This window comes from Strongylocentrotus purpuratus, unplaced genomic scaffold (genome assembly GCF_000002235.5).
Source record: "Strongylocentrotus purpuratus isolate Spur 01 unplaced genomic scaffold, Spur_5.0 spur5_scaffold_16, whole genome shotgun sequence".
In the NCBI taxonomy this organism is placed as follows: domain Eukaryota; kingdom Metazoa; phylum Echinodermata; class Echinoidea; order Camarodonta; family Strongylocentrotidae; genus Strongylocentrotus; species Strongylocentrotus purpuratus.
In genome coordinates, this window is record NW_022145601.1 from 20,459,138 (window position 1) to 20,471,780 (window position 12,643).

General features: G+C 37.7%; 1 protein-coding gene across 2 annotated transcripts; it reads left to right on the plus strand.

The window, feature by feature from the left end:
- Window positions 1–356: 356 nt before the first annotated feature.
- On the plus strand, window positions 357–11,883 carry LOC583152. Of its 2 annotated transcripts, none has more exons than XM_030987014.1 (10): window positions 357–564; window positions 912–1,311; window positions 3,768–3,815; window positions 4,588–4,799; window positions 5,425–5,514; window positions 6,437–6,587; window positions 8,158–8,343; window positions 8,741–9,037; window positions 9,951–10,153; window positions 10,949–11,883. In XM_030987014.1, exons 2-10 carry the CDS (start codon window positions 939–941, stop codon window positions 11,099–11,101), a joined length of 1,713 nt encoding a protein of 570 aa, XP_030842874.1. In that variant the 5' UTR covers window positions 357–564; window positions 912–938; the 3' UTR covers window positions 11,102–11,883. The 2 variants fall into 2 exon arrangements, with proteins under 2 accessions (XP_030842874.1, XP_030842873.1); XM_030987013.1 differs by having other exon boundaries at window positions 357–527.
- Window positions 11,884–12,643: the final 760 nt, after the last annotated feature.

Here is a 12,643-nt window from a genome sequence, read left to right on the forward strand (position 1 = left end):
TATAATTTATCTATCTATCTATCTATTATAGTGCTTGTATCGACACTAATTTTGAAATTTAAATTTCTGGCCCCAAAACTGATAAGGGTTTCATTTGATCAACCGGTTGTCACGATTGGTCCTTAAGAAGAGACGGCGTGAACATGAAGTTGGCATCGTCAGATATTGAACAACGTTTAGAAGATCGAGGAAGGCGTGTTTCATCGTGTCAGCCGTCGTGATTGGTTAGTATAGAAATGAACTGGGCGTGGCTATGAAGTTGGCCTTGTCAACTATTGGCCAATGTTTAGAGGATTGAGGAAGGCGGGTTTCATCGTGTCAGCCTTGTGATTAGTCATCATAGAAAGAAACTGGGCGTGGTTATGAGCTTGGCTCCTGCATCAAGGCAATTTGTTAGCACCAGTATGAGGCTTACGAAAGAATAAATAGTGTTGTTTCTGGTGATTGGGCCATAATAAATGTATGACATCACTCGATGCTGACATCACTTTTTGGCAGAATCCTCCACAGTTTTAGCAAGCTGCACGGTAAGATCACTTCTAAACAAGGAAGATCTCTTCAGTGGTAATTTCAAGACTTGTAGATATATTTTTTTCTCTCGATGATACTTTTAATCGATTTAACTTGACTTACTGTTTTAATATCTTAGGAGATTTTAACATTGGCAACAGTTTTTATACGAATTAAATATATTAACCATTTGTTTTAATATTAATTTTATTAATTTTCATTCACTCTTTCTTTGTAGGTTTGTATTTTAAAATATATTCTTTGACGCTTGTAAACGAAATATTTATGCTAATACATCCCTCTTTTATATTTTATTCCCTTTTAAGTCTTTCATTTGCTTTATTCTATTGCAAAATGGCAATCGTTACTCAATAGCAAGTTCTTTACTAATTGTTCGTCAGATACCCATACGAACTGAATTAAGAGCCATGATGTTTGGCGGGGTTAAAAATGCTGCCATCCTGCTGTTGATGGTGACGACGATCGCTGTAGACCGATGTTCGGCAGTGCAACCGACGCCCAGCGCTATCACCTTCATCGGCATCGGCTATAACATCCTCGAGGGGAACCCAGAAGGGGGCGAACTTGGCAGTGGAGGGGTAGACCCGGGCCTCTTGGTCAGTAGACGGATCTTCGAATTGAGTTACGACGAATCGAAAGTGTCGAGCGACAGTGTGTATCGAGTTCCGGATGAGGTGTACTTTGTCTCCCGAGACAGTGCCTTTACTTCGTCGTCACGTACCACTTTTCATGGTACTGAAAGTTACGCATCCAAGCTCTCTGCACAAGTTGATGTATCTGGTAAGTAGATATTTATCCGATCACTTCATTTGAGATGGTAAATGTATATATTTATATATATATATATAGAGAGAGAGAGAGAGAGAGAGAGAGGGGGGAGAGAGGAAGAAATGTGGAGGTGTCTTGGTCGAGTGGATATGTCACCGGACTGTGGATCACAAGGTCCTCGGTTCGAGTCCCGCTGCGGCACTAATGTCCTTTGGCAAGACATTAGGTCCTATTAATGAAGATAACGTAGTGCAATCTTTTGTTATTTACATCGTTATTATTCATAAACATAACGTGACCCGTATTTAATATGTATCTCTAAATATAAATGTATATGTATCCCCCAAAGAATATGTGATTATATTTATCTAATGTATACTGTATAATGGTGGGTGCAAATATATGTCCATTCAAACCTTCATTTGTATATAGTCCTGACGAAGATCATCTAGAGCAAAAGTTCGGCTAGTAAAGGAGACAGCAAAAGCCACAAATAATTCATGTTGTGCCACTTCCAATATGTAATTTACATAATACACTGTCGCTCATATAGTTGGAATATTTTTGTTTTACCCCAATTTATGGATTTTTGTTTTTTTAATTATTCCTAATAGATCTAGATAATAGTATACATTCTCAGATTGTATTGAATAATAATTTGCCAATGTGTGTTTTGCGTGACTGCTAAAGCATGTGTATGCTACTATGCTTATCAACTAGGGGACCTACGCCCTTAAGTCATGAATGACAGTAATGAGGATTAATGCCCCACAAAAGGGAACTAATATAGCACATCTACACGGTTTTGATCATGGGGCCTCAAAGTTACGAGACCATTGCTTTGTCACTGAACCATGACTGTACGCAGTGGGGGCTTGGGTAGGGGGCATTTTCCATAAATAAAAACACAAAGAAAATGCAATACATTTTCAATCATTTATTGCATTTTACCCCGGTCCCCAACCTACATTACGTCATTATCAAGTGATTACTCTGAATAATAAATAAAATAAATCAATAATAATAAAATTATGAATAATAATCATATATATATATATAAATATATATATGAAGTAGAAATTGTTTATACCGTAAAGAGTGGGAAAATGTGATTCAACACAACTCGACGTGGAAGAAGAAGGATATTTAATTGCATTTCCTGGAATAAATTTTGGATTAAATGAAAATTAAACGGGGTCATGGAATTTGTAATTTCAACGATTCTCTACTAAAGATTGCAATTTTGTGGCAAAAGTTGTTAAAACTATAGAAGAGACAATAGAGACAATACGTCTTATTCAAAGTAAACTTCCTCCAGTACCGCGTTCCTTGTAATGCAGTTCTGCCAGGTCTTGAAAAGAGTACACATAAGGCCCTAGAAGGCCTAAGGCCATATAACTCATAAAACATGTATAAGAAATATAAAGCCAACAATACAAATTGATACAATTTCAATATTAACGTAGATTACCTGTCAGACGTTATTCTATATCCTGTAATCTATATTCTATATTCTTCATTTTATATTCTATACTATATTCTATATTTTATATTCTATATTCTATATATTCTATATTTCATACTCTATATTCTATATTTCATACTCTATATTCTATATTCTAAGTTCCATATAATTATGGAATGCCCTTTCCCGAGATATTCGTAACAGCAGATAAAAGTGTTAAAATAATCTTGAATCGTCTTAAAAACGTTTTACCATCTTTAGATACATCTTTTTTCTGTATACTATATACTGATTTATCACATGTAATCAAAGCCTTTGGTAATGCATAATCACAAGTTTCTGAAATGAATTGCGTTAGATGCAAAATAAACTAGAAGAGACAGAGATGTGCACCATCAGTACCAATAAATGAGTACAAAATTGCTAAGATAGTGACTTCAATGCTAGGTCTACAAATAAGGATAATCTGAAAGTTTGAGCGAAAAGAGACCATTATTAATGATTACAAATTGAGAAAAACTGATCTGATCGATTCCTTAATTCTCCCAACTTTATTGTTACAATTTAATTCAATTTAGGTGAATGTAAATCGTCACAAAGCAATGAATTTGGTTTATATACTATTCCTGATATTTAAGTTTTAAAAGATTTTTAAAAGCCTGGCTTATGTGTTATTTTCATGGAAATACGGTTCGGAAAATTCAAAAATTGGTTGGGAGAATTTACTGTTAGAGGATGTCACACAGTGACGCTTTCCAAGAAAACCATGAATACCTTTGTGGTTTGAGAACAGTAAAAGTACAGTAAAAGGAATATAATAAGTAACATTTCATACAAAAATTAAGCAGTTTTTTCATCAAACTTCAACAATGTAACCGAATCATTTTAAACTGATTTGAATATTTGAGATATAACATGTCTTTGAGATTTTGTCGCCAATATTGAGGCCTATTCGCAAATTATTTTTACTCTCTTATCTCTCCCCAATCGTTTGTCTCTTCAGGGTCATACAGTGGCGTTTTCGCGAGCGCTGAATTTGCAGCCAGTGCACGTAAGTATTTCGTTTTCCGGGGAACATGCGTATTTTCTCCTTTGGACGTGGCTTTATGGCATTTGGCAAATTAGCATCTACTCAACTGATACACACAGAAAATAAACATATATGCCTAAAAAATCAAGTAGTGCAATGGATAGTTTGCACAGTAGGTGCAGTGTACTAGTTGAATCCAACGAGCAGCGGTTTGAAGATACGCTAAAGCAAGGGTTGAGGGCATTTAATTGTTTTTTCTTAATAATTTGTCTTTTGGATTGATTTATTCATTTGTTTATTTATCCATTCATTTATTCGTAAAAAAGCAGTTCCGAAAATAACTGATACAAAGCATAGAAAGGGGTTTTCACGAGCTCTTTTTAGAACGAAATATTGAAATGGGAGGGGGAGCTAGGAGAGGTTGGCACATTTTTAAAGATTTTCACATTGGTTTTAAAGGGAGCACTGGCATGATGTGGCCGCAGAATCTGCCAGGGCTATCATAATGATGTTTTGAATGTCATAACCATTATGTTATATTAAATTCTTAATTCGCTATTCGAAAAACGTTATAGTAGTCAATCTCATCATCATCATCATAATCTTCATCAGATTCAACATTGCTTTTCTTATCATTATCATCATCATCATCATTATCATCATCGTCATCATCATCATCTTTTACTCAATGGCTTTTAGTGCTTTTAGTTTTTGAGGAGACGCATTAAGAAAAATCACTTTATAACTATTTTAACGTCGTTTAAAATCGTCATGATGCCAAATTTCCCTGCAGGCTATGAAACCATCTCCAATCGGATGTCTAGTCAAGGATCTGTCTTCTTCGCTACTCAGACGATAAGGAACCTCGGTAACGCGCGTTACCTGACAGAACTTGCTCGGCCCAATGGCTATGCACTCAATAATGGCTTTGTTTCTGACGCTTGCAGTCTCCCAAACTCATACAATGAAGCTGCCTACATGCAATTTCTCGAATCCTGGGGAACGGTAAAATATATGCAAATGCCTTTTACAATTAGGACCAGGGACGTAGCCAGAGTTTGATGTTTTTTTTGTTTTTTGTTTGTTTGTTTGTTTGTTTGTTGTTTTTTTTTTTGGGGGGGGGGGCACATACATGTAATCGATCGACGTCCTGGGGAGGGGTCTAAAAAAGTTCAACCGATCTTGGAAATTTGGGGGGGGGGCACGTGCCCCCCCCCCCCCGTGGCTACGTGCCTGATTAGGACCTCTTCAGTAATAGTCCTACCGAGTTTAAAGGTTTTCCAATGTTGACCAGTAACAAATTTCGGTCCAGAGTAAGCCTACTTTAGAGTTTATAGCTCCCCCTTCTCACATTTACTTTTTTTTGTATTATCAAAATTTGTGTTTCTTAATCCTAAATGATATTTTGTATTCATTTTATTGGCCTTTGTTTCAAATTTATTGACGATACTTCTTAAATATTTCCGTGGGGCTTGTCACCTCGTCTACCAACAGGTCACCGTCCCTGGGTTCTAATAGGCCTACACTCTTAGGCCACATATAAAATCGCGGTGGTTAATCGCGTAATCGGAACGAGCCTTAAAAGTGTTAAAGTGAGGCTGATTGTGTGTTATGTGATTTCTCTCGACAGCATGTCGTGACTGAGGTAGATCTTGGAACCAGAGAAGGTACTAACTATGAGGAAAGCAGGTCGTCTTTTGTCGAATACGCATCGACACAGGTAAGGTTTTCATTACTTTTGTCTATTTATTTATTGATATGATATATTGAAGTGTATCAATCACCAAAAGACGTTTTGCTCGCGATGTAAATGGTTCCATGTCGCTATACTGTTTTCCAAATATAAATTAAAAATATTGCTTATACAAAGACATGTTGCAGTTTTAAATACTCTCGAGGTAAATAGGGAAACGTCTTGTTGAGTAGACTAGTTAACGCATGCGTACGCATTTGCATAGAATTGGGCCTGGGCCCGCACGAAACCCAAGTCCGAAGTGGGTTCCAAAATCAAAATGAAAGAAAGAGGAAGGAAATGAACAGTTGTGTGACAATACTAAAAATCGAGCGCCTAGTGATATGGCGCTGAAAAATAAGACACAATAATACAATTTAAAAGATAATAACAGTACAACTCTCTGTCGTTTTCCGAATCGCATTTTCATTTTTACGGTGATATAGTATTTGATAATAATTGTTAAGTCAGGAATGTTGATAAGATGAGAGAGAAATAAGAGAGAGGAAAAAAAGGATAGGGGTGAGAGGGGTGAGAAGAGAAGCATAATCATGAAGTTTGTGTGATAGATTTATTGATGATGATGTAGTGGGCGAAGGAGAAAGGAGGAAAACATATTAAAGTACTTTATTTTGATAAAATAGCGACGTTGCCAAAGGGTTTGCAATGAAATTTGAAAGAAATGACCGGGAATGGAGAAACCCTTAAAGATATATCTTAAGCTATGAAAGAATCCTTAACAATCCAGTAGCGGCTTTAAAGAGGGGATTCGGGACTTTAACAAAAAAGAAATTAAATTAATTTAAAGGATGTGCGCGTTGAAAGTAAATGCAATAACCCCCCCCCCCCCGAAAAAAGAGGATCTTCTAGAACCGCGCCTGTTTGAATCTGATCAATATCCATTACACAGGTAAGTGCCAGCCTGAGTGCTTCAGGGTCCTATGCTGGATACAGTGCTTCAATTGCCGTCAACATGGACAGCTTCAACAGTGGAATGGAGAGCGGGTCAAGTTTCGGCAGCACTTACTCAAGCTACACGGTTGGAAGCGCCTCACTAAACGGTGAGTCTCAGCTTCATACCGACCTGAGGTACATAGTTAAATAGGTTTACTAGGGTATTTCGCAAGGTGACAAAAAGATTAGCCCTCTAAATTCAGATTGTCCTGCAATTTGGGGGGTTAACAAAATTACACATCCTCTTCTTTATAGTATCTAGGTACATTAATACAAAAGTTTACTCTGTTTTGAATTTTGAGGAGACCAAAATGAGAACCAAAAGACAAGGTCGAGAAGAAATTAACTATACTACAACAACTTAAAGATCGGACATCGTAGGTCTACAATATACTGCAAAAGTACCACTGTCTCCCAGATTGGTGTTCCCAAATTATTAAATTACATTGAAGCAAAATTACTCGATTCCTGGAAATGCTAAAGTTTAAACAAAAACTATTTAACAATCTAGACCAAATACACTTTTATTGAGTGATAACTGAAAATCACACCATGTGACTGTTCGGTTGTTTGTGGTAGCAGTTAGTTTATAAGGGATCATGTGAGACCTGTACATGGCGTTAACAGATATAATGATCAGACTAGGGGTTGTACGATACCTTGCTCCAACTGCTGCGCGTCAATTCCTACACTAATCGAACCCTAAACATAAACCCTAGACCCAACACTATACCTAACCCTGGCCCTAAGCCTTACCTAAAACCGAATCGCAACCCTTATCCTTACCCTATACCGTTGACGGAATACAGCCCAGAGCAATGGACACAAGGATGAATGTGTCAACTAGACCCGAGCTCGCATTCAAACTACATCTAAGACATTCTTCTTCAAACCATAAAGCTTTGACGAAATACAGCCCGGAGCAATGGACGCAGGGGCAAATATAGTGTCACTGAGACAAGGGCCCAAATTCAATGAACATCTAAAGCAGTTTCCTTCTAACCCTATACCTTTGACGAAATACAGCTCGGGAGCAATTGACGCAGGGGCGAATGCAATGTCACCGAGACAAGGGCCCTAATTCAGGAAACCTTTCAGACATTTCTCTTTTAACCCTTTGACGAAATACAGCCCAGGGCAATAGACGCAGGGGCAAATGTAATGTCGACGAGACCAGCCCCAAGATTCAAAATATGTATAAGCCATTTTTCTCCTAACCCTATACCTTTGACGAAAAAAAGCACGGAGAAATAGACGCAAGGGCAAATGTAGTTTCACCGAGACCAGGCCCTAATTTAATACATCTCTATTAAAGACATATGTTTTTAGTCTAAGAAAACATGTGTCAGAATTTGTCTTTTGCCTTTGCTGTATTCTTAAAACATTAAGCACTTTTTCTTAGCTTAAGACGACAGGGAAGACAACAGCCTTAGTCCAAAATGCTTTCATTTGACGGATCACTGCAATGATGCTGCTGCTGCTGATGCTGATGATGATGACGATGATAACAAAGATGATAATAATGACGATGAGGATGGTGATAATGTTAATGAAGATATTAATGACGATAATGATGATATGAATGAAATAATGATGTTGATGATGACAACGATGCTGCTGATGATGAAGAAATCTTAATGCTACCCCTCCCCTCCCCCAATCGGATTTTCTCCATAGAGCCCATCAAATTGGAGTTGCTTGGCATGCATGAGGTGTTCGATGAAGATTACTGGACCCTTTTGTCTTCCTACCTCGACTCTGGCCACTGCACCAGCTCTTTCCAACGGTCCAGTGTGGGAAGCAACGTACTAACGGCTATGCTGGGATATGCCAACTATAGGTCCATAGCACAAAGAACCGCTGGTACGTATAGTTTTCACGAATAATTGATATAGACCCAAACTACGGATCTGTTTTAAGATCTAGCTCTGGGGATTAAACCCGAAGACTACGGTAAGGCTTGCAAATTCTTTCTGTTTTCATCCATGACTTAGATAGTCTTCATGTACCTTAAAGGAGTCAAATCTTATGAGCTTGATGCGATAATCAAGTACTGAAATTATTTTGTTCAAGTATTGTCATCTAATGATTTACGGTTATTAATGCATTAATAAACTCTCCAGTCCAGATTTAGATCCGCCTTAGAGTTGTAGGAAAAAATACACGTTTGGCAAACAAAGAGGCAAAGAAAACAGCTAATGTGTTAACTAAGGAAGCTTTCAGGAGCATTAGTCTCTGTCTCTTTTGTAATCGATCCCAGACGGACTAGTCTTAATCCCTCTAACTTGGCCTGATGGCACCTACGGTCTCCAAAAACCTACCAGCGGGTGTCCCAACAGCGAGTTCACCTGGCCCGAAGGATACCGGTACCACGACACAGAAGACGACAATAGCAACAACTATTGGAGTAATCCATTGAACCTGGCAGGTTCATTTGGTTCGAACAACATGGGGCACAACTTCTGCATGAAGACCACCAGTGTCGTTGACTCCAACTTGCAATGGAGCTGGCAACCAGGGAGTTACTGCATCTACAAGTACAACACTTGCCCAACAGGTATGTGCTGGCACAATACAATGTTAATCATGACGATAACAAGAATAAAATTAATAACAGTGATAATAATGATGATGATAATAATAATAATAATAATAATAATCATCATCATCATCATCATAAAACTATAAACATAAATACAATTTCGGTAGGATAGAACATATACAAAAAAGAAAAAGAAAATTAACTACATTGATTTTAGGCCAAATCGAACAGATAAGATACTATTTTATCTCTAAAGAAAAACCAAAATCATAACTACACCCTCCCCCAGTCATGTGGGTCCTGTAATTTTGTTTGGACCGTACTACTTAGAGATAAACTCGAGTTCTGTTTTTTTTTTAAATGAATTCTCACAGAATCAAACGAAACTTACATTGAATGTTCAAGATTACAAATAAATGTCATTTGCCAAACAATTTTGGTAGAAAATGTATATTGGCTGAGTAATGAGCATAGAAAGATAAGGAAATCAAGGTAAGTATATCCCCGACACCATTTGTGTAGTCCCATAATGCATCTTTCTGTGTACAGTGCTTGTTACTTTACCAAGACTGGGCCACATTTATTATGATTTTGATGACTCCAGAACCTTGCAGTACTCACCAATACTTACATGCTACATGATCAACTTTTTCGGATCCATTCCAAACCTTTTCTTTCACAATGCATTCGCATGACCAGAACTCAACTTTATCTTTAACATGAGAAGTAACACGTGAAAGTATCCTGGTACAGTGTTTTATTAACATGACTCTCAGTCCAATTGGGTCTTCGCGTCTCGGTCTTCGCGTCCCGATCTTCGCGTCGTTGCGAGTCGGGTGTAACGAAATTTCATGAATATTCAAGCCCTAATTCCCAAAGCAATGCAGGGTTATCCTTCTTTTGTTTTGGTCTGGTTCTTTCCTTATAGGTTTCACAGAAGGTAACATACGCTGGGACGATGAGGATGATAACAATCGGAACAGCGCCTCGGGAACGTTACCCTCCGGAGACTATGGAGGAAACACAAGACTCTACTTCTGTTGTCGAAGTGATGGCGTGACCGACCGAGGAATCTTCCTCCCAACCGAAGACAACTTCATGCTTTTCCCTCGCTATTCGACCTGCCAAGCGGTAAGTTATTCTCAGCCGCATGACTCTTTATAGTTGATCGACACCCCAAACCATAGCAAGCATATGGGAGATGGTTGTCTATATAGCCTGGGGCTTCATTTGTGTGTTTGATAATTTCAATAAGTGACAACTATTATATCATATTTAATAGCAGGATGATCTATTTACTTAATTCGGAAATATGTACGGGGACGTAAACCTTTTTCCACTAAACGGGCGCCTTAGCATAGATACGACTGTTCAATTCCCCCCACAGAGCAGTACGTGCCTCATAAGCTTTTGCTAATTTTATATATGAGACCCATTGTTTCCATAACATATTGAACATTGGCGAAAACTGGAGGGGGAGCAAAAAGGAAGAACAAAAAGTATTATGTAGGCGTATTTTTCGTTTGGCCGGCTTCCTTCGTCAATTATAGGGTCTTCTCGTCCGAGGTTTCGCGTTGGTTATACGAAATTCCGTACATAATCAAGGCTAAATTATCGATGACTCTGGGATAACGTTTGTGAAATACACCCCTCATCATCTGCCTCTTATTGTCAATTTACCCGACACTTTCTGAAAAGCCTAAAGCAAATCTACGTAAACACAGGTCTTAAACGCAAGATATATTATCATCAGCGTCACAAATGTATTTTTCTTCAAGCAGTCACATCGTAGTACTTAATTTCTGTTACTACCAGAAACCAGGAGACTGGTCAAAATTCTTTGGTAGTTTTGGATAATAAAGCGCCGATTCTTAATTTTTTTTATCGAATCTCCTATCTATGTTTGTTTTATGCATACGCCCACAGGTCAACGGAATGACAGTAACGAAGAGTTGGTTTCGTTGGGACAACGAAGATGACAACAACGGTGACAGCCAGACGGCCATACATCCCTATGAAGGCCTGCAGGGAGGCGGTCACAACGTAATACTTCATTTCTGTTACTACCAACGGAGTTAAACTTGGCAAAGAACATCTGACGAATCAAGAATATAGGAGGAACAGTTTTAAAGCAACTTATTTAATCAGAATCATCAGCATTTTGGTTGGGTATACGTAGATTTGTGTCGCTTTCCTGCCTCTCTTATCGATTTCTCTTCTTTCTTTTTTTCTTCACTAAATTGATAAAAAATATAGAGTAATAGACTTGGAATCAATTTAAATTTCATTTAATTCATGACACCATCTAATACAGGTAAATCATCATAATAGGGGTTGCGTTTCGAGGTTTCATTTCTGGCAATTTTTAGATAGATATTTTCCCCAATAGTTTTTAAGAATCTTTCGTAGTGTCAAAATAGAATAATGTAGTAAGATTAATTTTTGGGAAAATTAATGATTAATTATTTATCAATCAAATTAGATGATTGTTATATGAAAAGATTTCATTAAGTTTCTTCACATTTTCGTTTATAGCCGGCATTTTGGCTATTAATTTTGAGATACCTGTTGTACTTGTAGTAAGGCAGAAAGTAGTATGACGAGAAATCTGTGAGATCTAAAAAGTTAAATTTCATTTCCTCGAAATATTTACATATGGTACATTTCTATATGAGTGCGAAAACAGCTATAAGCAAACAATAAAAGTGTCTTTTATAAACTATTAGTATTGTAAGCACACTTGTGCAGTACGTAAAGAAACTTAACAAATGAAAACCTATACGTTTTTCTTCCTTCAATGATGGTTATTGGAAAAATAATTATGAACTATTTAGCACTATTAAATGAATTGGTTACGGGAATATCCGCTTTATCTGTTCTTCTTTGCAATGATCGTAGGGATTGGAAAGCAGAAAACAGAGAGGATGAAAGAAAAATGTCAGACAATTGAGAATAAAGGACAAGAGGCCTCAGATGGGGGGGGGGGGCAGCGGGAAGGGGGACAAAAAGGAATAGGGGGAGGGAAAGAGAGAGAGAGTGGGAGGAGAGGAGGGGGCATTGGCGTACGAGAGAAGAGCGAAGATGGAGCGTGTGGTGTTTGTGTGTGTGTGTGTGTGTTAAACTGGTGATGGTGTATGTGAAATAGTGACTAAGTGTGAGATAAACGTGTGTGTTGGAGGGGGTCGGGTTAGCGAAAGAGGGAAAGAGTGAAATAGGGGAATAGAAAAGAGCAAATCATCTCATATCCACAAAACTGCCAATCGTATTAAAATGACTCCTTTTCGTGAACAATATTTATTATAATTGCTACTAATAGTACGACTACTACTACTAGTACAACTACTAATATTAGTATTACTTTTACCATTACTATAATAATAAACTACTTCTACTACTACTACTACTACTACTACTACTACCAGGGCTCAAATTAATTTTTTGTCCACGGGGGCTCTTCCCCCAAAAAAGAGCCCCCGTGAGCCTTCTCACGGGGCTCTTTTAGTACTGAAAGGGGCTCTTTGTTATACAAATATCCATTGAATTGGTACATATGATACTCCTCAATTATTTGCTATTTCATCATTATCACTTTAATCAGCATTTTCCCTCTTACAAATTTAC

Coding starts and splice junctions, on each gene's coding strand:
- LOC583152 (XM_030987014.1), top strand. CDS start 939: ATGATGTTTGGCGGGGTTAAAAATGCTGCCATCCTGCTGTTGATGGTG. Junction 4,800..5,424: donor TTCTCGAATCCTGGGGAACG/GTAAAATATATG, acceptor TTCTCTCGACAG/CATGTCGTGACTGAGGTAGA. Junction 5,515..6,436: donor TCGAATACGCATCGACACAG/GTAAGGTTTTCA, acceptor TCCATTACACAG/GTAAGTGCCAGCCTGAGTGC.